Below are 27,725 nucleotides of genomic sequence, written 5' to 3' on the forward strand. Positions count from 1 at the left end.
TTCCCAGCAGCGACACAGAGCACAATGCTATACAGTGGTGGGTGAGTGGTGTACTACTATTCCCAGCAGCGACACAGAGCACAATGCTATACAGTGGTAGGTGAGCGGTGTACTGCTGTTCCCAGCAGCGACACAGAGCACAATGCTATACAGTGGTGGGTGAGCGGTGTACTACTATTCCCAGCAGCAACACAGAGCACAATGCTATACAGTGGTGGGTGAGCGGTGTACTACTATTCCCAGCAGCGACACAGAGCACAATGCTATATAGTGGTGGGTGAGCGGTGTACTACTGTTCCCAGCAGCAACACAGAGCACAATGCTATACAGTGGTGGGTGAGCGGTGTACTACTATTCCCAGCAGCGACACAGAGCACAATGCTATACAGTGGTGGGTGAGCGGTGTACTACTGTTCCCAGCAGCGACACAGAGCACAATGCTATACAGTGGTGGGTGAGCGGTGTACTACTATTCCCAGCAGCAACACAGAGCACAATGCTATACAGTGGTGGGTGAGCGGTGTACTACTATTCCCAGCAGCGACACAGAGCACAATGCTATACAGTGGTGGGTGAGTGGTGTACTACTATTCCCAGCACCGACACAGAGCACAATGCTATACAGTGGTGGGTGAGCGGTGTACTACTATTCCCAGCAGCGACACAGAGCACAATGCTATACAGTGGTGGGTGAGTGGTGTACTACTATTCCCAGCAGCGACACAGAGCACAATGCTATACAGTGGTGGGTGAGCGGTGTACTACTGTTCCCAGCAGCGACACAGAGCACAATGCTATACAGTGGTGGGTGAGTGGTGTACTACTATTCCCAGCAGCGACACAGAGCACAATGCTATACAGTGGCGGGTGAGCGGTGTACTACTGTTCCCAGCAGAGACACAGAGTAGCAGTAAACACAATGCTATACAGTGGTGGGTGAGCGGTGTACACAGAGTGGCAGTAAACACAATGCTATATAGTGTGGGTGAGCGGTGTACTACTGTTCCCAGCAGAGAGACACAGAGTGGCAGTAAACACAATGCTATATAGTGTGGCTGAGCGGTGTACTACTGTTCCCAGCAGCGACACAATGACTGGGGGGGACCCTGGCTAGCCTGGCTGGAGAGAGAACTACCCTGCCTGCCTTCCCAAAGCTAAACCCACAGACAAATGGCGGAGAAATGACGTGGATCGGGTATTTATTTACCCGAACCACGTTACCCGTTCGGCCAATCAGAGTGCGTTCGGGTCCGAACCACGTGACCCATTCGGCCAATCACAGCGCTAGCCGAACGTTCGGGGATCGTTCGGCCATGCGCTCTTAGTTCGGCCATATGGTTTGGCCGAACACCATCAGGTGTTCGGTCGAACTCGAACATCACCCGAACAGGGTGATGTTCTGCAGAACCCGAACAGTGGCGAACACTGTTCGCCCAACACTAATGGTCATCTGCTATTTGTGAGTGAAGATTTATGTCATATTGATGTGATCTATTTAATACTGCAACAGAGAAAACTTCTTACCAATAAATATTTTATTAGTTAGCGCTGCCTAGTAATTTATCTTTTTTTTTTTTTTTGGTCATAAAGACGGCTGCTTTTTATAAGAAGCTGTCAGTCTTTCTACCGGGGACTTAGATCAATGGATGGGAACTACGTTCCCATTCATTGATCTCCGGGCTAACTGGGGGCAACACAGGAGCGCGCGCGAGCGCGTGCAGCAGCGCAACAGCAGCCGTTTGGATGTGACAATCAGGTCCAGGTGGCTAAAATGGTTAATCATTAGCGGCACAGCACCATTGGAGAACTACTTCTGCAGTTGAGGAAGGGCCCCCGGTGGGCCTCTCTGGCCCAAGGGCCCCAGTGCAGATGAAACCTCTGTGTCCCTATTACTTGTACTTAAAGGTAATCTGAAGTGAAAATAAACGTATGATTCGTATGTGTAGTACAGCTAAGAAATAAAACATTATTAGCACAGATATGAGTCTCCTATTGTTTCCAGTACAGGAAGAGTTAAGAAACTTCTGTTGTTATCTATGCAAAAGCGCTTCTGTGAGCTCTGCGACTTTGTAAAGTTTAGGACAGCACTGTCTTTTGAAGCTCTTATCTCAACTGTCTCTCATTGTTTCTTCTTTGTTTATGGGTTTTCTGTGTAGAAAAGTTCAAAGAGTCAGTAGCTGTGCTCTGTGAAATCATTTAAAATGCTGAGTGTATTGTGGAAACTGCAATTATTAGAGAATGATGCAATGTTATAAAAAAAACGCTATATATATATATATATATATATATATATATATATACTAGTCACAAAAATGGAGAAGCACCCATGCATGAAGACTTCAGTGTGCCTTAGCTCGTGGTCACAGTACCCAGACCTGTCTTTCTATTGGTCAACCATGGATCACATGATGTTGTGCAGTTCCCCATCAGGTCCTCACTCCCTGTCTGGCTTTCCCATTGGTTGAAAAGATTTTAAACTCATTGGTTGATTGTGTAACTGATTACTATTTAAAGGAGGTGTGTTTCACTGTTAGTGTTAGAGGTATGGCTTGACAAAGGACGTCAAGTCCGAAACAGCGGGCGCTCAGGCTCTCCGGGCTCTCTCACAAGCACCTGTAATTGACCTGAGGAAGCGGCTTGGACCGCGAAACGCGTTGTCTATTGTGCTAAATAAACCCTCCTAACCATTCATCAAGTGGAGTCTCTTTGTATAAAGGGAACACTGAATACACTGTACGGGCGCCTCCTACCCCCTTCGAAAAACAATCCTGTATTACCCCACCCACGCGTGGGGTCCTTCACGACTTAAGAGAAGTGAAGACTTTTTCTAAGGAGCAGCGACCGACTACCATAAAGACCGAGTGGGGACGGGACTTCCCCACACGCCTATACAAGTGGTTGCCTTAAAGCAACCTACACTTGTGAGTATAATTTACTCGTAATTTTAATCCTTTTATCTGAAGGTAATACACCATAAGGGCTCCTGGTACCCCTGCGGTTTTTTTCTTTTCTTTTCTCCACTATCGACCATACTGACAGAAATGTCATTTTAATGACGTTTGAATAAAGAGCATTTTTACTTTATCTGGTGGTGCCAGCTCTGTGGAAGCTATATATATATATATAAAAATAAAAACTTGACACAATTTTCTTTGCTACTAATGTCCTATTAATAATTATCCGTACTACACAACCAATTAATTATATCATGAGGTTTTTTTCACTTCAGTGAAACCATGGTTGAACTGCTGTAAAATGAAATCCTGTTCATTAATCCTCTAAAATAATTATTATTATGTGTCCCCGGGTTTTTTGTACTGCACATGTGCGCTGCACAGACAACTGTTGGGACAGGAGGACGGGCCAGGGAGCCGGGCGGGCTGTGCGCGGCGGGCGGATGTGCGCGCGGCGGGTGCACACATGCGCACTAACATGCAGCGGCGGTGGCGGCGGTGGTATCACTACCTAGAGCCTGCTTTTAAACGGGCTTATGGTGCCCATACACGATACAATAAAAACGTTCGATTATCCGTTTTTTCGATCTAAACGATCGAATCGAATCAAGGTTGAAAATATTTTTTTTTTCGCTCAAGAAATTCAAACGATTATCCCGTTTGCTGGAAAAATCTTTATATTCGATCTAACGGAATAATCGAACTAAATTATCAAATCGAAAAAAAAATAAAAAATTGTACCATGTATGGCCACCATTAGGTAGACTAGTTCAGTATATTGCAATACAGATATTGGCCTTATTTTTAAAATATTGACACAATTACTGCCTTAGGGTGCCTATACATCTCTCAATTTTTGGGGGGCCAATTGAATTTGCAATACGATCATTTTATCAGATCAGAAGAGAACTGATCCCGCAACATTTTCACTTGATCAATTTTTCTTTCTTCGGATTTCAGTCCGAAGTTGGTTAAAAGATGGATGAGAAATGCTGTGACATCTTGATCCCAAGGGTTCAATCGGGTGCACGGCTGTAACAACATTCAATACCGCGACGACCAACGAACCCCCACCCGGTGTCCTCCCAAGTGTATATGTGTCACCCCCCACCCCTGTGTGTGCATTGGTAAAGGATCACCTGTCATGGCAGTGCGAATCCTGGCCTTCCGCAACATCTGGCATAACCAATAATGCCTGTGCCAAGTGACACCAGCGTATGTAGCAATGTTGCTACATGTGCCTTCACCGGAGAAGGTGAGGATTCGCACCAGAGTGTGATAGCAGGCGAACCTTCAACAGCCTTGAACACTGCACACAGGTACGGAGGTGGGACACAACGACACATAGACTCTTCAAGTGGACCCGAACTCTTGCACAGGACAGAAGGAAAACATAGAGAAATGTACCCTGTATGTATTTAGAGAGTTTAGCCTGTCTAATTCCTTAAGTTCTGAGTTCAGGCCCACTTTAAGGCCCTGTTCATACTGTCAGCGTTTGCAGAACGCATAGAAAAGCAAAGAAAACGCAAGTTGAAAAACGCATGCGTTTATATGTGTTTTTCTTGCGTTTTCTATCACGTTTTTGCATGTTGAAAGGAAGTGCGTCACACAGGAAACAATACAATACAATAATACAATACAATAACATTTCTATAGCGCTTTTCTCCCATAGGACTCAAAGTGCTTAGACAATGGGAAACGCAGAGGGAAACGTACGCTGCCCATACGTGTTCTGGAAAAGCGGCTAGGGACGCACTTAGTCTGAACAGGGCCTAACAATATGTCTGCTTCCCTAAAAGCAGGAAGTAGACAAACTGCAGATTTATTGCAGGATTTTTATCAGATGTAACAAAGAAATATTTTTCTGTAAAGGTTATTATGCTGCTGCTTATCTTTTAGAGCAGAGAGGAAGTTCCACGTTCAGGTCTACTTTAAAGTTGATCCGAGATGAAAAACGAACTATAACAAGTAACTTGTCAATATATCTTATCTAAAGTTTAGAATTAGTTTACACAGCATATCTAGCTGCAAACAGCTTCAAAAGTTTATGATTATTTATTTATGTGATACAATGAGGGCAGCCATGTTCTGTTTGTCACAGGCTGAGGACTGGAGATGCTATCAGCTTACCTGTGTGTAAATTCAGCCCCCTCTCCTCCTCCCTCCTCCCCTCTGCCTCTGAAATCAGTGGCTAGTAACCTCCTCCTCCTGCTGCCCAGACTGAACTCCCATAAGCCCTCGCTACAGTGCCAAGGCACAAAAGGAGCTGTGGGCGTGGTTTGTTTCGTTTATAGGGAATTCGAGTATTAAAACAAAGCAAAAAAAGGTTTTGGCTTGAGGAGTGCCCTATAAACTATATGAAAGGAACACAATTATGATGAGTAAAAGATTATCTCGGATCCACTTTAAGTACTGATAAAATTTGCATAGGGATGATAAGCTGTGCGGGCAAGCAATAGAGAGGGAAGGAAAGCTGTGAAGCAGGTTTCTTTAAGCAGGATTAAGCACAGCCTGATTGCTATGCGCAAAAGGTGGATCAGCGCATCACCAGGCCGCCTCCGAATGGCCTCCAATCAGAGGTGCGCTGAGCCCCCCCAGAAACTACAAACGCACCTTGAACCCAAACGGAAGCTCTGCATATACACCAAAAGCAAAGCTGTTGAGTGGGAGCAGCTGACCAAAAATGAATTAAATTAGTACATGGCAAGGAAAGGAACAGCGCTACTTAAAAACAGACAAGTGCCTACCTGCAAGAGAGTGCAAGCCCCACTTGTGGGATAATATACACACCTAGCCTGATTGCTATGCCACTGCCTTTATGTAGTAATAATAATGCATTTGTTTCAGTATTCAGGTACCTGGTATGCAGTATCCAAGAAGGACCCCAATGGATTATTCCTTTATGATGATATTGTGGCCAATTTTGAAGTTGATGCCAATAACAAAATGACAGCAACTGCAAGAGGCAATGTCTATCTCTTTGGGTAAGGCACCTTCGTGTTCTCATAGTACCTTCAGGTGCTGTGTTCACGTGTCACATGTTCTGATTGGACTGCTCTTATTTAAAGCCCCTTGAAGGGTGTAACTTGAATAAATAAGGGGAAATTTAAAGCACTGCTTAAGATGGCCATAACCGAGAGCAGATAGCAGCCAACCAATGGACACACAGAATGGGTCCATGCTCCTATGAGCCCGTTCACTCATGGCCATTTGCTGGTGGTGATGCTCTCCTGGCCTGACTGGTGGTGATGCTCTGCTGGCCTGGCTGGTGGTGATGCTCTGCTGGCCTTACTGGTGGTGATGCTCTGCTGGCCTTACTGGTGGTGATGCTCTGTTGGCCTAATTGGTGGTGATGTCTGTGCTGGCCTGGCTGTGATGTTCTGCTGGCCTAATTGGTGGTGATGTATGTGCTGGCCTGGTGGTGATGCTCTGCTGGCCTAATTGGTGGTTATGTCTGTACTGGCCTGGCGGTGATGCTGGGCCAGCTTTGATGCTGTGCTGGCACTGCTGGTCTGGTGGGGATATCTCTGCTGGCCTGGTGGTGATGTTGTGCTGGTTCATCCGGGATAATGGCCTGGCAGCGATGCAAAGATAACTGTGCAGCTGGCCAGGGGTGCAGCTAAGGTTTTTGTGGCCCCAAGCGGACTGTAGTAAGTGGTCCTATGGGTGTGGCTATCCCACATAAGTGGGCGTGGCCATGACATGTGGGTGGAGCAGGAGGGCGGATTGGGGCGGGGCTGTTTCCGGGGGAAAATGGATGTGGGGTGATGCGCTGAAAGATGGGCGTGGCCATGACATTGTATGGGCGGAGCTTAACCGTAGCACAGCAAATATAGCCAACTATGACCATTAAATAATAAATGCAGCAACAGTTACCCCAGACACCAGAAAATAAAAACGCAATTAGGGCACAGTTCAGCAGAAATCAAACGCAATTAGGGCACAGTTCAGCAGAAATCAAACGCAATTAGGGCACATTTTCAGCAGAAATCAAATGCAATTAGGGCACAGTTCAGCAGATATCAAACGTAATTAGGGCACATTTTCAGCAGAAATCAAACGTAATTAGGGCACAGTTCAGCAGAAATCAAACGTAATTAGGGCACATTTTCAGCAGAAATCAAATGCAATTAGGGCACATTTTCAGCAGAAATCAAATGCAATTAGGGCACCAGTTCAGCAGAAATCAAACGTAATTAGGGCACATTTTCAGCAGAAATCAAACGTAATTAGGGCACATTTTCAGCATATATCAAACGCAATTAGGGCACATTTTCAGCAGAAATCAAACGCAATTAGGGCACATTTTCAGCATATATCAAACGCAATTAGGGCACATTTTCAGCAGAAATCAAACGCAATTAGGGCACATTTTCAGCAGATATCAAACGTAACTAGGGCACATTTTCAGCAGATAAACGTAATTAGGGCACATTTTCAGCAGAAATCAAACGTAATTAGGGCACATTTTCAGCAGATAAACGCAATTAGGGCTGCAAAAAGAAAAGCATTTACTCACCTGGCACTGGCAGAAGTCTTCTCTCCCGGTCTCCTTTCCTGGCCGGCTCCTCAGGCGCGCAGTTCCCACGGAGCTCCCTCCCTCCTCCAATCTCCCGCGCTGATTGAATGCAGGGCTATGGGAAGATGGCCACCCGAAGCCCTGTACTGGAGACATAAATAGTCTCCAGAGCAGGGCTTCGGCGGCGGTCATCTTCCCGTAGCCCTGCTCTGCTAGCCCCGGGGGCTGCGGGAAAACAGTGACGTCACACCGATGTCACGGAGCCGCCGAGGCCCCTAAGACCTTGAGGCCCCAAGCGGCCGCGTGGTCTGCTTGGTGACTCGCGGCGCCCCTGCTGCTGGCTGTGGCTGGTCTGGTGCTGATGATGTGCTGAGTGGCCCAATCCTGATGTGTGTGAATGGGTTTGGCTCACAGTAATCACAGGGTCAGGAGCTAATGAAATTGGCTTCTGACTGGCTCACAGAGCTCTGCTGTCATACCATCCGACAGAAGAGTGAGGGGCCTGCGGCGATGAGTGAGCATCATGATCGGCATTAGCGGCAGGGCTGTGGAGTCAGGACAATATTGGGCACCCGGAGTCGGCATTGGTGGTTTCAATAAACTGAGGCGTCAGAGGCATATGATTTTTGAATCAAATCCATTGCGTTTGTAAAAATTAGACTAAGGAAGCGGAGTCGAGGAGTTGGAATCAGAGCAATTTTGGGTACCCAGAGTCTGAGTTTGAGTCAGTGGTTTCATAAACTGAGGAGTCGGAGTCAGATGATTTTTGTACTGACTCAACAGCCCTTGTTAGCGATGGGTCGGTGCGAGCGCGGTCATTGAAATCTATGCCCTGGAAGGAACAAGCAGCCACAAACAGGGTGTAGATTTCAATTACTGGGGTCAGAAAGCGGTTAAATGTTAATAATGGCCACCTTTACTTGCTTTCTTTAGTTTAAATTAAAATAAGCAAAGATTATGATTGTTTTTTAGTGCCATCTATTTTACCACTAAGAAGGATTCCCTTTTCTTCTAGTCCATGTGGCTGTGGTGACTTTTACAGGGAGTAGAAAAAAATCTTTCCTGTGGCAACGGCAATGTCAACCTTAGGTTTCGCTATTACCCCTTGCACAGACCCATGAACAAAAAATGCAAAACATTTCATGGGGTTCTAATCAGAAGAAGGAAAGATAATCTGAAGCCTGAAATAGCCCCAGTGGGAAGGAAACATTATACTTCCCATGGAGTATCTCTGTGTTCACCCCCCCCCCCCCCTCATTTTATCTGTATTGGACCCCTCATGTCCCACTTGTATGCCCACAACTAAGCAGCTTCCCTATTATTGTCCCATAGTGCAGATACCAAGAAAGGGCGGGGCATGGTAGCCATGTTGAAGGTGGCAGCCTGAAGACTTTTGGCAAAGACACATTGCCTTCAGGAAAAATAGAGGAGCTCTGTACAGGAAAAAAGGGTGTCTGGAGACCAGAGGAACATCCCCTTGGGAAGGGAAGTGTGAGGTGTATCTTCTTAATCATGCGTGGAGTTAAAGTGGATCCGAGATAAACTTTTACTCATTGCATAATTGTGTTCCTTTCATATAGTTTATAGGGCATTCCTCAAGCTAAATAGTTTTTGTTTTATTTTAATACTCTAATTCCCTATAAACTAAACAAGCCTCGCCCACAGCTTCATCCAGAGTGCCTTGGCATTTCTCAGATCCATGTAGCAAATGGCTTATGGGAGCTCAGACTGGGCAGGAGGAGGAGGTGTTACTAGCCAGAGATTTCAGAGGCAAGGGGGTGGAGGGAGGAGGAGAGGGGAGTGAAGTTTTCACAGGCTGAGGGCTGGAGATGCAGATCGGCTTGCCTGTGTGTAATGATCCCAAACAGAACATGGCTGCCCTCGTATCACAGGAAGAAATAATAATTTACTGTTGAAGCTGTTTGCAGCTAGATTTGCTGTGTAAACTTTAGATAAGATATATAGACACGTTACTTGTTATAGTTAATTTTTCATCTCGGATCCGCTTTAAAGATTACTTCCCGGCTGTTTATGCTGCTTATGGGTTTTCCTTTATCATTACAGATATACCAAATACAGCAGTTGCTGTACTCTGACAGCTTCTTTTTCTCTCTGTGTACTCTGCAAATCCCCATACTGCTCATGGCACTGAATGCCAGCATGTCTTTACTTTTTTTATCTGACTCCCAGATCTGTTATCTACACAGCAGACCTGAACTAACCACACACAGGAAGTGGATTGGTCAGTACCACACACAGGAAGGGGTTTGGCCAGTGTGGAGATCAGGTGCAGATAATGGATCACAGATGTGTGAGTCAGATGCGTGTAGTGCTGGTATAGAAAGCCATACAAACAAAAGAAGAAGAGCACTGCAGGGGCAGGCGGAGAGTGAGACATGGGGAAAGCTGTCAGACCAACAAAGTACTGTAAAGACTGCTAGTAAATGGAGGGAGGGAGGGGGGATTTTCAGTGTATATATGCAGGCCGATTCTAGGTGCAATGGGGTCCCTGGACAAAATTAACTTGGAGCCACCCAAATAGCGAAAGAAAGGGTCCGCACTTGTCAATGAAGGTTTCCTTTATTGTTGGACATATCCAAAAACATCCGAGGCAAACATCAGATAGCTGACATCACAGCTATGATTAAGGACAGTTAGTCCGAAACATGTCAGCTATCTGATGTTTGCCTCGGATGTTTTTGGATATGTCCAACAATAAAGGAAACCTTCATTGACAAGTGCGGACCCTTTCTTTCGCTTGTGACTTTTGGATTTGCTAACCAGGTCGTGCACTGTCGTGGAGTGTGGTGAGATGTAGCGGTGTTCACTCTATACAACATTCCGGGGCCACCCAATATACACACCCCAAACAAAGAGCAGCAGCAAGGACAAATCCCCCCCCCCCCCCCCCAGGTCCCCTGAGCCAGCAGGGAATGACACCCCCTGCCTCTGCTGAAGACCCTGAAATGTCTTGAAGTGTAACTGTCGGGCATAAAATAAAAAATCAATTATTTGTTTTCATCTGGTAAACAAGTAATAAGGATGCTAACCAGGCAATCCAAAAGTTAAAATCACTATTACTTTTCTTGTTGATGAACGATCATTACTCAGTTTACCTGACTCTTATTTGGTACACACAAAATTTGGTACGCAAAAAGGAAGTTGCAGGGCATGCTGGGCAGGGCTGCTCATCCGGATTCCGGATATCCGGGTAATCCGACCGTTTTTCAGCTATCCGTCCGGATTCGGATTCCAGATAGTTGGGCCCAAATCCGGATAGCTATCTGCGGATAGTTGGGCGCATAACACGGATATCCGCGGATTCAAAATACTATAACTAAGGAGATGACGTCCTGGAGCCAATCAGAGGGCTCCCAGCAGAAGCCCTAGCAACCAATCACAGAAGGGAACCTTGGCCAGCCCCACCGGACCTCATTGAGTCAATCAGAGGGCTATTAGCCTAAACCCTGGCACCCAATCACAGAAAGGAACACTGGCCAGCCCCCCTGTATAATAATGAGGGCTGCCATGATGAGACATATCGTCTTAGCTTGCTGAATGCTCACTGAAAGACATGCTCCAGTGCTGATAGCAGGGCTGCCTGTACACAGTTATAAACCTAAAGCTGTTCAGTGATTAACCCCTTCACCATCACTACACTATTGTTAAATCGTTAATTAGCTTGATTTCATTGTGCGACAGACAGTCAGAGTGTGAGCTTTAGTGCTGCTGCAGCTGCTATGTGTCTGTGTGTGTCCTGTGCACAGACCAGGCCAGCTGCTGCCTGCTGGCCAGCTATTAGCCTTATAGCTAGCTACAGTTTAGGTTAGGTTAGGGATTAGGGAATAGCATTACTGTGTAATTACTACTAGTTAGTACTGTAGTACTGCAGTCAGTGCTAGTAGTTGTTAGAGTAGTAGTACTACTGTGTTAGCTTACTACAGAACTGCTGTGCTGCTGAGCAGTGCCAGTGTGACAGTTAGTGTCCTCCTCTCTGCTGTCTGACTGTCACTCGGCACGTGCCATGTGCAAACACGTGCAAAGTGCCATGTGCAAACACGTGCAAAGTGCCACGTGCAAACACGTGCAAAGTGCCACGTGCAAACACGTGCAAAGTCACGTGCAAAGTGCAAAGTGCCATGTGCAAAGTAAAGGTGCAAAGTCACGTGCAAAGTGCCATTGCAAAGTGCAAAGTGCCATGTGCAAAGTGCAAAGTGCAAAGTCACATGCAAAGTGCCAAGTGCAAAGTGCAAAGTCATGTGCAAAGTGCCACGTACAAAGTGGCACGTGGCACTTTGCACGTGACGTGGCACTTTGCACTTTGAACGTGGCACTTTGCATGTGGCACTTTGCACTTTGCATGTGGCACTTTGCACTTTGCATGTGGCACTTTGCATGTGGAACTTTGCACTTTGCATGTGACTTTGCACGTGGCACTTTGCACTCTGCACTTTGCACGTGACTTTGCACTTTGCACGTGGCACTTTGCACTTTGCACTTTGCACGTGATGTGGCACTTTGCACGTGGCACTTTGCCCTTTGCATGTGACCTTGCACTTTGCACTTTGCACGTGGCACTTTGCACTGTGAACGTGTTGCACGTGGCACTTTGTACTTTGCACGTGACACTTTGCACATGGCACTTTGAACTTTACACGTGATTTGCCACTTTGCACGTGGCACTTTGCACATGGCACTTTGCACGTGACTTTGCACTTTACACATGGCACTTTGCACGTGGCACTTTGCACTTTGCACGTGACTTTACACTTTGCACTTTGCATATGGCACTTTGCACTTTGCACGTGAATTTGCACTTTGCATGTTGCACTTTTCACTTTGCACGTGGCACTTTGCACATGACTTTGCACTTTGCACGTGGCACTTTGCACTTTGCACGTGGCACTTTGCACGTGACTTTGCACTTTGCACGTGGCACTTTGCACGTGACTTTGCATTTTGCACGTGGCACTTTGCATGTGACTTTGCACTTTGCACGTGGCACTTTGAACGTGTCAGGTGGCAGGTGGCACGTGCAAAGTGCCAAATGCAAGGTGCCAAGTACCACGTGCCAAGTGCGACGTCCAGCATGCTCCTGGCAGTTGTTACACCTGCTGCGGCTGCTGCTGTATTGCCCTGCTCCTGCTGCTTTTGCTGCTTCCACCGCCAGGGTGCCTCAGGCCACTGCTGCTGTGCTGATACCACCTATATTTAACCCAAAACACAATTGCTGCATAATTTTTTGGAGGTGTCTGGGCTGAAAATTGCCATGTCCCAGTTGTGCGGCTGGACTTTGGACACAATGTGGGCAGCACGACTGCTGTCTGGAACCTAGTCCTGATGTTAATTGACAGCCATTTTTTTTGAGGGGGTGGGGGGATTTAAAGTCCCCACATCATCAATTAGTGTTCCCCTTTACAAAATAATGATGCTACATGCCTCATTTACCCTAAAAAAACATTTTTAAAGCAATTTAAAGGCCACTTCCGTTTTTTTAATCCAGATATCCGAATCCGTCCGGATACCCGGGATACTAGGGTCGGATATCCGATTCGGATCCGGATTGGAAAATGTTGAAATCGGATATCCGACCCGGATCGGATATCTGGGTCCAATCCGGATTTTGAAAAGGGGTATCCGAGCAGCACTGATGCTGGGTGTCCTTTTTTGCTTCTGTACTTCCCCTCAGACTTAACTAATGCAGCCTGATTGGCTGAAGCCTCTTACTCTCCTGTTTTCCCCTCCCACACCTCTGTTCCTCTCTGATTGGCCAATATTTCTCATGCTGAGACAATGCACTTTCTACAGTGAAGGGCGGGCAAATCAGGCAGAGGAGACTAATGCAGGAAATGACATCAGGATTGGCTTCAAGATAGCCACACTTAAAATGGGAAATGCTAAAAAGGATTTTCTCTTTTTTTTTTTCTGTAGAAAAATCACTAAAATCAAAACGTGAACAGTGCAATACATATGTAAGTAGAGTAAGTATTTATCTACTATCTATGTGATTTTTTTTTTCTGAGATAGTATGGCTGACATCTCCTCTTTAACACTACTTAACGCCAGCACCAGGGGCCGGAATCTAAATGCAGTGCTTTTTAGGGATAACACCCCTGCTAAAAGTGCATCTGCCACCTGCAGGAAAAGCACTCGTCTAACACATTGGCTGCCTTGCAATTAACAGACAGCTAGCACAGCACTGAAAGAACCCCACTCTTCAGACACCTGTCCTGCTACGATCATGCAGCTCCACAACCATACAAAATCACCTACGGTATAAAACACTTCCCATAGTGTAAAACTATATAAAACTTTATTCAAAAACGTTAGTACTGCTAACAAACAAACAAGAAGTACATTTCTTACAGAGTAAAATGAGCCATAAATTACTTTTCTCCTATGCTGCTGTCACTCACAGTAAGTAGTAGAAATCTGACAGAACTGACAGGTTTTGGATTAGCCCATCTCCTCATGGGGGATTCTCAGCGTGGCCTCTGTTCTTTATAAAGACACTCCTTGAAAAGGATTTATACAAAGATGCTAACCAGCCTCCCTGCCTGCTGCACACTTTTTTAAAAGTTGGACGGAACAACTGCCATTCACAAAGTGCTTTTTAAAATAAAGAAAACCCTGAGAACCCCCATGAGGATATGGGCTAGTCCAAAACCTGTTGGTTTCGTCAGATTTTTACTACCCACTGTAAGTGATGGCAACATAGGAGAAAAGTAATGTATGACTCAGTTTTCTCTGCAAGAAATTTACTTACTAATATTTGCATGTGTATACGTGTATTTTACATTTTAACATTTTTGTGATAAAGGTCCTTTAAGCCACGCCCAACCTGTTTCGTCATCTGACCCACCAGGGGCTCGGGAGCTTTTTGTTATAGTCTATCAGACGTTTAGCAGACATATATACACTTATGGACAGGATGAGCATGGCAAGCACAGTGACGCAATAACCAATACAAACTTTTATGTCTTTTGGAAAAAAATACAAACAAATAATGTCTTCTGGAAAAGACAAAAACAAATGCCAAGTGTATTTTTGTTTTTATCTTTTAGGACAGCAAATGTGTGCGCTGACATGGTGGGAACCTTCACGGACACAGAAGAGCCTGGTAAATTCATCATGAAGTATTACGGAATGGCGGCTTATCTAGAAAGAGGAAGTAAGTATATTCGAACCGAGGAGGAAAAGTGCAAACTTTTACCGACCATTACCAGACAATTTAGAAAAGGTCTTGGAGATATTTTATGTTCCACTGAGCTCTAGTAAATCAACTCCACAGTCTTTACGTAGGTTACTTTGATATTCTGATCATTTTTCTCCCGGTAAAGTTCATGAAGGTGGTTTGTTGTGTTTGCAGCTGACGAACATTGGGTGGTGGACACCGATTACGACAACTATTCCATTATCTACTCATGCCGTGATAAGGATGAGAATGGAGAGTGTGAAGATAGCTACTCCTTTGTCTTCTCTCGTAGTCGCGAAGGACTGCAACCCGCACATCAGAGAATTGTCAGGAAGAGGCAGGAGGAGCTTTGCTTGGCCAGAAAATACAGACGGGTTGAACATACAGGTAAGACATAGTTTACTAACAACATCTCTGTCTGAAGGCCACGAGGCAGGTCCTAGAGTTGTTTCCACCCGAAATAAACCCACCAGCCACCCCCTCCCCCACCTAGGTAACAAGTACAGCCAGTATCTGAATCCACCTTAGTAAAAAGTGCAGTCAAAAGATTCTGTTTTCCATACCAGCCTCCCATCCACACATAAGAGGTGCCCACAATTCCCCACTTGAATACAGGAGCAAAATAACTGGGTCCAGTTCTGGGCCCTCTCCAATCCTCCACTGCTGCCTATCACCATGCAGGAATGTCCCTCCATCAGTAGCCTACAGAGAGATACTGCCACATGGTGATACCTTCAAGTGAGGAAGAGGGAAGGATCCAGGGCTGGATGTCACCTGGTGCAGCCCTCTAGATTTGCAGCCTGAGTCAAATGATTGAGGTGGCTTCATGGTGGAGCCAGCCCTGAAGGTTCCATCTCTTAAAGAGGGGTTCCAGATTCAATAACAACTTCCCCATACATGCATGGGTGTAAGAACCCTCACCTTCTGCTCTACACTGGAGGCGAGTATAAGCCCCCTGTGCTCATTACCGGACAAGGGCACATTATGGGTGCTGGTGTCAGGGAGATCCTCCCTTCCCTTCTTTTCAGGGAGCCCCAAGTGTCAAGGACCATGATAAACCATGTGTGCTGTTGATGTTGGGATGGCAGTGACCTACATTTACTAGCTTTGCCATTTCCATATCTTAACACAAAGGAAAACAACACCGCAATGCACACCAAAATATGTTAACGTGCATTAAAAACCAGAGCAACGTACTGAGCATTGCATGGGTGTGATGGCTCTTTGGGAATTTAATTACAGTTTATTACTTTTGAAATATATATACATTAGAATCAGAATCAGCTTTATTTGCTGCGTACGATGGATGTCACACCCTGAATTTTTTGTGGCACACTCAGCATGGAATATTGTAGTACAATTAACAGGCATTTAGACACAATCAGAAGTACAGAAAAAAACAATACACACCTAACTTAGACAGCGATGCAAGAATAGGGGATTTTGCGGGGGAAGTGGCTGGAGTTCAACAGGAGAACAGCTTGAAGGAAGAAGGTGTTCTTGTGTCTGTAGGTCTTAGCGGGGAGGGTTCTGTAGCGGCAGTCTGATGGAAGAGGGTTGAAGTAGCGACTGCCGGAGTGGGTGTGGTCATTTAGTATCCTGTTGGCCCTGGACCATTATAAACTCAATTCTTTATAATGCCCAATCCAATTACAATGGATATACAGTATATATTTTTTTTTTATTTCAAAAGAAGTTTATTGAAACTAATGGCGTAATAAAATAACAGCAGCATTAGACTGGACCTACAAACCTGATGGGAACAACCAGAAACAATAATAAATCTACACAAATTACAAAAATAACAGAATAACAGAAAAAAAGAAAATAATCTACCTTGAGCATGGCAGTGTTTTATGGTATCCACAAAAAGTTACGTATATCTGGGCGGTAATATCAATGAGGAATTATATATTGATTAGCCTTCCCTTTTCAAGCTTGTAAAACCAATGAAAGGGCCAAACCACCTCGAAACTCGAGGATACATTTTTAAAAAAAAACCTTAAAGTGTCACTTTTTTTATTTACCCCTTTTCAAATCCAGTATGTTAAGAAATACAGTACGGAAGGGCTCACTGTGAAAAAACGCGGAAAAGCCGCCATCTCTCAAGGTGGGGCGGCTGTTTCCGCGTCCAGCATGGCGTAACAACGCAGAAAAACCGCCGCATGCCGCATAGGCAGAGCGGCGGAATCCGCATTGGGAACGGCGGAATCCGCATTGGAAGCGGCGGAATCCGCATTGGAACTGGATACATTGCAAGACAGTACTGGTGTGGCTGGGACTGATAGTCCACCTAGACTCAGAGTGACACGCACAGAGGCAGAGCTTAAATAACAGCCAGAAGGGAGTCAGCTGACCAAGCGGGTCAGCTGACATTTTCCACCACTCTCATTGGTCCAGCAATTAGGGAGGTCCTGGAAAGGTCCTTGTGTATATATACCACTGGCTGTTCACTTGCTCTTTGTCTGGCGTGCGATCACATACGTGGGAGCACCCAGATCCGTAGTCAGATCCGCAAGTGTGCCGGGACCAGCTGGAGCTGTAATCCTACACTTAGCTAGATTCTGTTGATAGCTTAAAGTACTAGTTTGATTATGATTATCTGTTATGACTTCCTGCTTGCCTGACTATCCTCCTGAACTCTGATCTTGCACCTCGATATTTCTGATACTCTGCTGCCGAACCCCGGCTCGTCCTTAGACTCTGCTTCTGCCTCCTGATTTTGTACCTTGATATATCTGATACCCCGTTGCCGAACCCTGCCTGTACTTAGACGCCGCCTTTGTCTCCTGATCTTGTACTGTATCTGTCCGTGTGTGTACGACCTGGCTTGTCCGACCTCGAGAACCGACCTTACCGTTAGAGGCGGTTCCTCGCTCTGTTAGCGACCCTTCCTCCTGAGGGTTACTTTCAGACAATCCTTCCTGCTGTCAACCCGACCCCTCCCGTCTTGGAGAGTCCGGGTCTGTGGAAGGTATCCGTGCAGTACTCCTTACTGCACTGAGGCCTAGTCCTCTACGTGTTACTGTTACACCAAACACTACACTCTACTCAGGTGAACAGAGGTTAGCTGGTATATCGGATTATCGGTGATGCTGCAGATCACTGATAATCTGGTATACATCTGTATTCCCCGTGATACTGCAGATCACCGGTAATCAGATCCTCTCTGTGCTTCACCGATCGTTACACTCACATCCACAAATAATCATAACAGTAAACAGATCTAAAAAAGCTCATATGTCATATGTATCATCAAACACCATAATGTACAGTCTCTTATCGGTGGAGCGCTACCCTGCTATTGTGGTGTACTAATGAATATATTTAAAAATAGGTAAACAGCGCTTTGAAGACAGATGCCATTGATCTTATAGGGTCACATCGCCCCCCCCCCCCCATATACCAGACTTAAAGGATCAGATGGCCAAACTGGGAAAGCATTCATGTCAGGAGTATAGGCCACCCTACACCTCTTTAGCAGTGCTGTGGCTCCTTAAAGTTCCAGGGACTCGTCTCCAAAGTATCAGGACCTCCGGATAAAAAACATCCCCATAAGATCGATGACCCTATAAGATTGATGACATTTGTGTCAGGGGCCTGAGCGGAGAAACAGGGTTTGACCACAGTTTGCAGTACACAGACACTGGAACCAGGAATTAAGGTGCAAAAAATAATGATTTATTGCAAATGCAATGGAGCACGCATACATGCAAGCGTAATGCAGTATCACACAAACATATGTACAGCACACAATATATACAAATAACCCGGGAAGCAGTGATAAATATGTGTAACACCTAACTATCTATCTAAAGTGCACAATAATATATACAGGAAATATATTCACATCAATCGCAGTACAGACAGGGATCAGGCAGAATATCAGAGTCAAACAGGAGAGCAAAGTCAGCAACAGGTTATCAGAAAGCACAGTACCAGGGATTAGACAAAAGCAAGGTCTCAGACAGCATAAACAGGTTTGGCAACAGGAAGGCATACATAGGAATCAGGGTAAGGAACAGGAACCAAGGGTGTCCAGAACTCAGACCTGGGAACATAAAGTTCTGGCAATTAGCAAGGGGAAAAGGCAGTCCTTAAATAGTCCAAGTGATCAGCAACCACAGGATGCAGCTGGTGGTGAACAGTTTTAATGAGAGCTCCCATGAAGCCATCCAGAGGCCAAACAGGGAACTGCAAGTCTTTGTGAAGGCAGTAACAGGCCACCTGCTGGTGGATGGTGGAGGTTCAGGGTAAGGCAAAGTCCTCAGAGCCCTCTGCTGGTGGAATAAAAGAAGTCCAGGACAGTCCTGTTCCATGTTGCCACCAGCAGGCAGAAAGTGACAATACAAGGTTCCTGACATATCCCCCCCCTTAAGGAGCGGCCTCAGGACGCTCCACCATGATCTATTAACCCTACCACCAGGGTCCCAAGAGGTGGCAGGCAGCAAACACCTTGGCAGAATGGATAACAGGTGCCAATGCTGGGTGGGCAGGGAGGGAAACAAAAAATAAAACTTTGCAACTTGGTCTGCAAGAAACTGGAACAGAAACTGGAAAACGAAAATATCAAACATAACAGCAGGCTGGTAGGTATCAGGCAGGATCCAAAAAAAAGCAAACAGAACACTGGATAGTGGATACCAAAACTGGGCGGGCAGGGAGGGAAACAATCTGAAAAAATAAAACATGAACTGGACCAGCTGTGCAATGAAAAGTTTCAAAACTTGGACCTCAGGAAGCTGGAACATGGATTGGAAATCATCAGACAAGGAAGCAGATAAAACAGGAGACTGGAGGACATCAGGCAAGGTATCAGGTTGGCAGGTCTCAGGCAACATAGCGGACTGGCAGGCATCAGGCTTGAAAACGGGTTGGCAGGGTTCAGGCAGAGCAGGAAACTGGCATGCATCAGGCTTGGCAGGAGACTGGAGAGGATCATCAGACTGAGCAGGAGATTGGAGAGGATCAACAGGCTGAGCAGGAGACTGGAGAGGATCAACAGGCTGAGTAGGAGACTGGAGAGGATCAACAGGCTGAGTAGGAGACTGGAGAGGATCATCAGGCTGAGCAGGAGACTGGAGAGGATCATCAGGCTGAGCAGGAGACTGGAGAGGATCATCAGGCTGAGCAGGAGACTGGAGAGGATCATCAGGCTGAGCAGGAGACTGGAGAGGATCATCAGGCTGAGCAGGAGACTGGAGAGGATCATCAGACTGAGCAGGAGACTGGAGAGGATCATCAGACTGAGCAGGAGACTGGAGAGGATCATCAGACTGAGCAGGAGACTGGAGAGGATCATCCGACTGAGCAGGAGATTGGAGAGGATCAACAGGCTGAGCAGGAGACTGGAGAGGATCAACAGGCTGAGCAGGAGACTGGAGAGGATCATCAGGCTGAGCAGGAAACTGGACAGGAGCATCAGGTTGAGCAGGAGGCTGGACAGGATCACCAGACTGAGCAGAAAACTGGACAGGCTCATCGGGCTGAGCAGGAAACTGGACAGGAGCATCAGGTTGAGTAGGAGGCTGGACAGGATCACCAGACTGAGCAGAAAACTGGACAGGCTCAGGCTGAACGGAAAACTGGCAGGCACCAACATGCTTGGCAGGAAACTGGCATGCATCATCAGGCTGAGCAGGCGACTGAAGAGGATCATCAGGCTGAGCAGGAGACTGGCAGGCACCAACAGGCTTGGCACCAACAGGGCAGACAGCGGTTTTGGCACCATCAGGAGCGTTGGTAACAAGAGTCTGTGGAGGCTGGGCAGCAGCAGAAGTCTGTGGAGGCTGGGCAGCAGCAGAAGTCTGTGGAGGCTGGGCAGCAGCAGAAGTCTGTGGAGGCTGGGCAGCAGCAGAAGTCTGTGGAGGCTGGGCAGCAGCAGAAGTCTGTGGAGGCTGGGCAGCAGCAGAAGTCTGTGGAGGCTGGGCAGCAGCAGAAGTCTGTGGAGGCTGGGCAGCAGCAGAAGTCTGTGGAGGCTGGGCAGCAGCAGAAGTCTGTGGAGGCTGGGCAGCAGCAGAAGTCTGTGGAGGCTGGGCAGCAGCAGAAGTCTGTGGAAGCTGGGCAGCAGCAGAAGTCTGTGACGGCTGGGCAGCAGCAAAAGTCTGTGACGGCTGGGCAGCAGCAAAAGTCTGCGACGGCTGGGCAGCAGCAAAAGTCTGTGACGGCTGGGTAGCAGGCCGTGTAGCAACAGGCTGGGTAACTTCAGACAGGGTGGCAACAGGCTGGAGAGCTTCAGACAGGGTGGCAACAGGCTGGAAAACATCCGGGGTCTGGGCCGTTGGCTGAGCACCTGGCTGGGCCGTTGGCTGAGCACCTGGCTGGGCCGTTGGCTGAGCACCTGGCTGGGCCGTTGGCTGAGCACCTGGCTGGGCCGTTGGCTGAGCACCTGGCTGGGCCGTTGGCTGAGCACCTGGCTGGGCCGTTGGCTGAGCACCTGGCTGGGCCGTTGGCTGAGCACCTGGCTGGGCCGTTGGCTGAGACCCCGATACAGTCTGTGCGGGCTGGAGCGGAGCCTGTGCGGGCTGGAGCAAAAATTCTGTAGACTGGATGCAAGATTCTGCAGAACAAACGGTTGGATTGGTTTCTGGTGTATGTAAAATCTGCAAGAGTTGTGAGATAAAGGCTAGAGTCTGTATAACTTGTGTCACAGGAACATTGGCTGGAAGCTGCACCAGACAGGAGTCGGCTGGAGGCTGCACCAGACAGGAGTCGGCTGGAGGCTGCACCAGACAGGAGTCGGCTGGAGGCTGCACCAGACAGGAGTCGGCTGGAGGCTGCACTGGACAGGAACTGACTGGAGTAATGGATGCTGTTGGAAAGTATTTGCGTTTTGTTTTATGAACCAATCTGGAAACAGGAACAGGTTCTTGTGAAGTAACCGGAAATTGCCATGACCAAGGTGTGGATTTGATGGCAGTTTGTAATTTTACAGGCTTTTTACTTTTTACAGGTTCTGAGCTCTGTACATGGTTGGAGATATATGGAGGGTGAGCAGAAGGAGGAGAGTGGAAACAGGAAGAAAGGATCTCACGCCAGACAGTAACCAACATAGAAGCAAATTCACGCTTACAGAGCTTATGCAGCATCAATGACTCAGTTGCATGTATACAGGCAGACACAAAACCTTCACTTTTCTCACCATAATAATTAATAAATCCTTCTCTATCCTTTCTCAGAAAATCAAACAAATCATCAATCAGTTCAGAGTCAAAAATAAAATTAAATTCTTCCTTGCTGGGAGACTGACATTGGAGCTGTTTAACTGCAGTGGACTGGGAGTGAGTGGTATTCAGAGGGTTAACAGAAGGAATATCTAAGGGCAGGATCTCTGAATAGGCAGCAATTAAGGCAGCAGCTGGTTCATGCTTACAACCTTTCTTATGCATTAACTTTTTCACGCTATTCTTACAACCTGAGACAAAATCAGTAGATTGTCTGGAATAGAATTCAAAGAAAGCACTTCTATCCCTCTTCAGATATCTATAGTACATATCTACCTGTTCAGATGTGAAATCAACATTAACTGGGTTTTTAGCAGGTAAAGCAGAAGCTACAGAACATGAAGCAGAGACAATTCTCTGCCATGCAGTCAGCAAGAAGGAGGCTTTCCCATACTTGCATATTCCCTGATTGATCAGAGTCTGGAGGGAATCTATGCAAGCTTGAACAGTCTGCTTGTTTTTGTTTGAATAATAATCAAGAAATCCTGCTCGGTCACTCTCAAACAAATTAATCAGAACTGTTATCTTTTTATTGGTAAATGGAGGCAGGTAGTGGTCTCCTGGAGTGGGGAATGCAAGATCATACCACAGTTTGATTATGCATTCAAAATCAGGTGCATAAAAAGCTCCATCTTTAATATAACCATACACTTGGCTAATAAACTTTAGCAACTCTTCTCTGGGGTAGTTTGCAAAGAAATCACGACATTCATCCTCTGCATCCTCAGCCAATAATGCATAATAATCCAGATCTTGCGGACTCATTCTGACAGACAACAGATTCTCAGTATCCTGTATAACTGCAGTGGTCAGTAAATGTATGGCCAGAACTTTCTGTCAGGGGCCTGAGCGGAGAAACAGGGTTTGACCACAGTTTGCAGTACACAGACACTGGAACCAGGAATTAAGGTGCAAAAAATAATGATTTATTGCAAATGCAATGGAGCACGCATACATGCAAGCGTAATGCAGTATCACACAAACATATGTACAGCACACAATATATACAAATAACCCGGGAAGCAGTGATAAATATGTGTAACACCTAACTATCTATCTAAAGTGCACAATAATATATACAGGAAATATATTCACATCAATCGCAGTACAGACAGGGATCAGGCAGAATATCAGAGTCAAACAGGAGAGCAAAGTCAGCAACAGGTTATCAGAAAGCACAGTACCAGGGATTAGACAAAAGCAAGGTCTCAGACAGCATAAACAGGTTTGGTAACAGGAAGGCATACATAGGAATCAGGGTAAGGAACAGGAACCAAGGGTGTCCAGAACTCAGACCTGGGAACATAAAGTTCTGGCAATTAGCAAGGGGAAAAGGCAGTCCTTAAATAGTCCAAGTGATCAGCAACCACAGGATGCAGCTGGTGGTGAACAGTTTTAATGAGAGCTCCCATGAAGCCATCCAGAGGCCAAACAGGGAACTGCAAGTCTTTGTGAAGGCAGTAACAGGCCACCTGCTGGTGGATGGTGGAGGTTCAGGGTAAGGCAAAGTCCTCAGAGCCCTCTGCTGGTGGAATAAAAGAAGTCCAGGACAGTCCTGTTCCATGTTGCCACCAGCAGGCAGAAAGTGACAATACAAGGTTCCTGACAATTTGTCTTCTTCAGACAAGTTGACTATCTGAGACTGAGTGCTGTTTACCTATTTTTGAAATAAATCCAGCATGTTGTTGTTCCCCTTTCCATGTGCAGCAGTGCCCCTCCCATTCCATGTGTAGTCCTCTCTCTCATGTGTATCATCCATGCACTGTAGCCTCTCTCTTTCATGTACAGCTCCCTTGGGTATCAGCCTACATTTTCATGTGTTACGCCAAATTTTCAGCCTCCTCTTTCATATGTAGCAACTCCTCTTTCATGTCGAGGTGTCCCCCTCGGGCTGCAGCAGCCCAATACACAGGCCTTTGTAGCCTTTCCAGAAATCTGGCCCTGGGGTCATAAACAATATTTTCCACCTTCGGTAAACTCATAAACAGGTTTTTCCTGTTATATATTTTCTGCTTCCAGTATTTTCCATTTTTTAACAGTAGTTTTGTGGTGGGAGGGGTGGTTAAGGTTAGTTGCCAGGAAGGTGGTTTGTAGTGGGTTAGAGCAGTTAAGGTTATGCATCAGGAAGGGGGGGTTTGCACAAGGGGAGGGGTGCCAGTTAAGGAAGGGAGATTTTAAAGTCGGGCGTCAGGACAGGAGGGATGGTTAGGGCTAGGCATCCGTAGAGGGAGTTCTTAGGGTTAGGCAATGGTAGAGGAAGTTCTCAGGGTTAGGCATCGGTAGAGTGTGTTCTTAGAGTTAAGCATCGTAGAGGAAGCTCTTAGAGTTAGGCATTGGAAAAGGGAGGTCTTAGAGTTAGGCATCGGTAGAGGGAGGTCTTAGGGTTAGGCATAGGTATAGGGAGGTCATAGTGTTAGGCATCGGTAGAGGGAGCTCTTAGGGTTAGGCATCAGTAGACGGAGGTCTTAGGGTTAGACCTCACTAGAGGGAGTTCTTAGGGTTAGGCATCGTTAGAGGGAGGTCTTAGGGTTAGGCATTGGTAGAGGGAGGTCTTAGGGTTAGGCATCAATAGAGGGAGGTCTTAGGGTTAGGCATTGGTAGAGGGAGGTCTTAGGGTTAGGCATAGGTAGAGGGAGGTCTTAGGGTTAGGCATCGGTAGAGGGAGGTCTTAGGGTTAGGCATCGGTAGAGGGAGGTCTTAGGGTTAGGCATTGGAAGAGGGAGGTCTTAGGGTTAGGCATCCGTAGAGGGAGTTCTTAGGGTTAGGCATCGGTAGAGGGAGGTCTTTGGGTTAGGCATCGGTAGAGGGAGGTCATAGTGTTAGTCATTGGTAGAGGAAGCTCTTAGGGTTAGGCATCAGTAGAGGGAGTTCTTAGGGTTAAGCATCAGTAGAGGGAGGGCTTAGGGTTAGGCATCGGTAGAGGGTGGTCTTAGGGATAGGCATCAGTAGAGGGAGGTTTTAGAGTTAGGCATCGGTAGAGAGAGTTCTTAGAGTTAGGCATCGTTAGAGGGAGGTCTTAGCATTAGGCATCAGTAGAGGGAGCTCATAGGGTTAGGTATCAGTAGAGGGAGGTCTTAGCATTAGGCATCGGTAGAGGGTGGTCTTAGGGTTAGGCATAGGTAGAGGGAGGTCATAGTGTTAGGCATCGGTAGAGGGAGCTCTTAGGGTTAGGCATCAGTAGACGGAGGTCTTAGGGTTAGGCATCACTAGAGGGAGTTCATAGGGTTAGGCATCGTTGGAGGGAGGTCTTAGGGTTAGGCATCAATAGAGGGAGGTCTTAGGGTTAGGCATCAATAGAGGGAGGTCTTAGGGTTAGGCGTTGGTAGAGGGAGGTCTTAGAGTTAGGCATAGGTAGAGGGAGGTCTTAGGGATAGGCATTGGAAGAGGGAGGTCTTAGGGTTAGGAATAGGTAGAGGGAGGTCTTAGGGTTAAGCATCAGTAGAGGGAGGTCTTAGGGTTAGGCATCGGTAGAGGGAGGTCTTAGGGTTAGACATCAGTAGAGGGAGGTCATAGTGTTAGGCATTGGTAGAGGAAGCTCTTAGGGTTAGGCATCAGTAGAGGGAGTTCTTAGGGTTAGGCATCGGTAGAGGGTGGTCTTGGGGTTAGGCATCATTAGAGGGAGGTCTTAGCATTAGGCATCGGTAGAGGGTGGTCTTAGCATTAGGCATCAGTAGAGGGAGGTCTTAGCATTAGGCATCGCCTGTAGAGGGTGGACTTAGCATAAGGCATCAGTAGAGGGAGGGTTCTGTGTGAGAGCAAGATTGGGTTTAGCTGTAGTAAAATATCAGTAACATATACTGATACCATAGTAGAATAACAGTTCTATGTTCCAGTGCCCACATTCCCTGACGTCTTTAACTAGATTTGTTATATGAGTAACAAAGTAGGGTCACTTTAATTTGAAATACTGATCACTGTACAGCGATTAACCCGCTTGTCTTATCTGTTTACAGGATATTGTAACGATCTTTATTAAGCCAATGGATTCCACGTTGACAAGAAGATTGGGCCACCCCCAGCATCTTATTTTGTGTTAATGAAACCTTAATAGACCTTGGATACGAGGCAGAAGAGGGCGTGATTATAGCACCAATGTACATATTTTATACTGTTTAATTGTATGATGTTTATAGCAGCACACTTCAGAAAGAAACAGAACGTGATCGATAGACACCTTTCATCATTACATACGTGATTTGATGTTTCCAGGGGTGAAGCAATAAACATATATACTCCAAACCGACATGATTTCACTGACTTTAAATGAATAAAGTAATGCTGTCATTTTCCCCAAAACCGTCTGTAAGCTGAAATCTCCCTTAGAAAAGCCGTTCTAGTTACAATAATAATCCGAACATTCTTATAGCGCTTTTCTCCTGTCGGGCTCAAAGCGCTCAAGAGCTGCAGCCACTGGGACGCGCTCAGGAGGCCACCCTGCAGTGTTAGGGAGTCTTGCCTTGAACTCCTTACTGAACAGGTACTGACTCTAGCCAGGATTTGAACCCTGTTCTCCCATGTCAAAGGCAGTGCCCTAAACCAGTGCTCTAATCAGCCACCTTGGGTCCAAGCAAAATAAACACACTTACATAACATGTGTTGTACTGTCCATGTTTTGATTTCAGTGAACTTTATATAGTAAATAAAGAGAAAACAGCTCCAGGCATTTTCCATCTTTACTGCCTCTGACTGTAACTAATCCTGATGTCATTTCCCCCCTTACTCTTTATCTTTTTCCTCCTAGAAAATCTAGCTTGCTTTGTAAACACATGTGAGCAAAGCATAGATCAGAATTCAGCAGCTCACTGAACTGCCCTCAGCCAATCAGTGAGGAGCAAGAATGTGGGAGGGGTGATGACAAGCTTCCTTCTCCCTGGCAATATACAAAATAGAGCCAGGATAACTGATATAATATGTATTACAGCTGAAACCTTCATGATTATATTGGGATGCTTTGCAATGCACGGCCAGGTTGCAGGCAAAGCTGTTTTTTTCCCCTTAGAAAGTGATTTCACAGTGGATTTAGTTTTTACAGAGTTTCTATACTTTTACATGCTGCACTTTATGTGTTTAAGCGATGAAATCTGACAGAGCACTAGTATTGTCCTCCCATTAATCCCTCACTCTCTCCTATCTGAGGAGCACACATGGCCACCTAGTACTTCAATTTGGAGACCTACCTGGCTACCCTATGGCCTGGAACTGGTCTTCAAGGTATCCATCAGCCTGACAGTAGTGTAGGAGGGAGGGCCAGGAAGTATCAACAATGGTGGGGGGAGGGGTTCGGAGCTGAGGGGTTCAGCTCCTGTGCGTACATACAAATCACACCACAGCTTCTGATGCCCGTCGCATGACATGCAGAGATGGGAGCCACAAGGTGGTAGACCTAGACTGCACGATGCAGAGCCGCATTGAAATGGAGTGAGGAGGTGTCCCAACACCAGAATTACGTAAGATGTGATGCTAAATGGCTGCTGCTGCTTCTGTCCCTAAAGGTGGGGAGGGGTGCTAGAAGGTACCTAATAGTGAGACTTGGGGGGGGGGGGGGGGGGGTTGTCTGCAGGGTTTTAATGGGGAAAAGGGGGGGGGATTGTCCACAAGGTTTTGCTAGAAGGGGAGCCCAGTCAACAATTTTTTGCAGGAGTTACGCCCATGGGGGAAGATGTCTGTCTCTCCTGTCGGATATTGGTCTGAGGAGGCGGCAGAGAGGGTTAAGTTACTTGTATCACTGTCTCTTGCTGCCGCGCTGCATGCTGTTCTCCCTTTTTCCGACACTTCCTACTTCATAGCCGGAACTTCCACTGTGAAGGAGGAAGTTTCAGGAGGATGGAGTTCAG

The 27,725-nt window shown here is 46.5% G+C and overlaps 1 protein-coding gene across 1 annotated transcript in view; it reads left to right on the forward strand.

Moving 5' to 3' along the window:
- RBP4 (retinol binding protein 4) overlaps positions 1-26,134 on the forward strand; it is a 42,370-nt gene extending 16,236 nt beyond the window's left edge. Inside the window, exons 3-6 of the mRNA XM_068258225.1 lie at positions 5,802-5,938; positions 14,538-14,644; positions 14,843-15,055; positions 25,845-26,134. Of these exons, the coding sequence (XP_068114326.1) occupies positions 5,802-5,938; positions 14,538-14,644; positions 14,843-15,055; positions 25,845-25,867 (480 nt within the window). The 3' untranslated portion in view covers positions 25,868-26,134. The remainder of the gene's footprint in view (positions 1-5,801; positions 5,939-14,537; positions 14,645-14,842; positions 15,056-25,844) is intronic.
- Positions 26,135-27,725: the final 1,591 nt, after the last annotated feature.

The sequence above is a fragment of the Hyperolius riggenbachi genome, chromosome 10 (assembly GCF_040937935.1).
Source record: "Hyperolius riggenbachi isolate aHypRig1 chromosome 10, aHypRig1.pri, whole genome shotgun sequence".
NCBI classification, from domain to species: Eukaryota; Metazoa; Chordata; class Amphibia; order Anura; family Hyperoliidae; genus Hyperolius; species Hyperolius riggenbachi.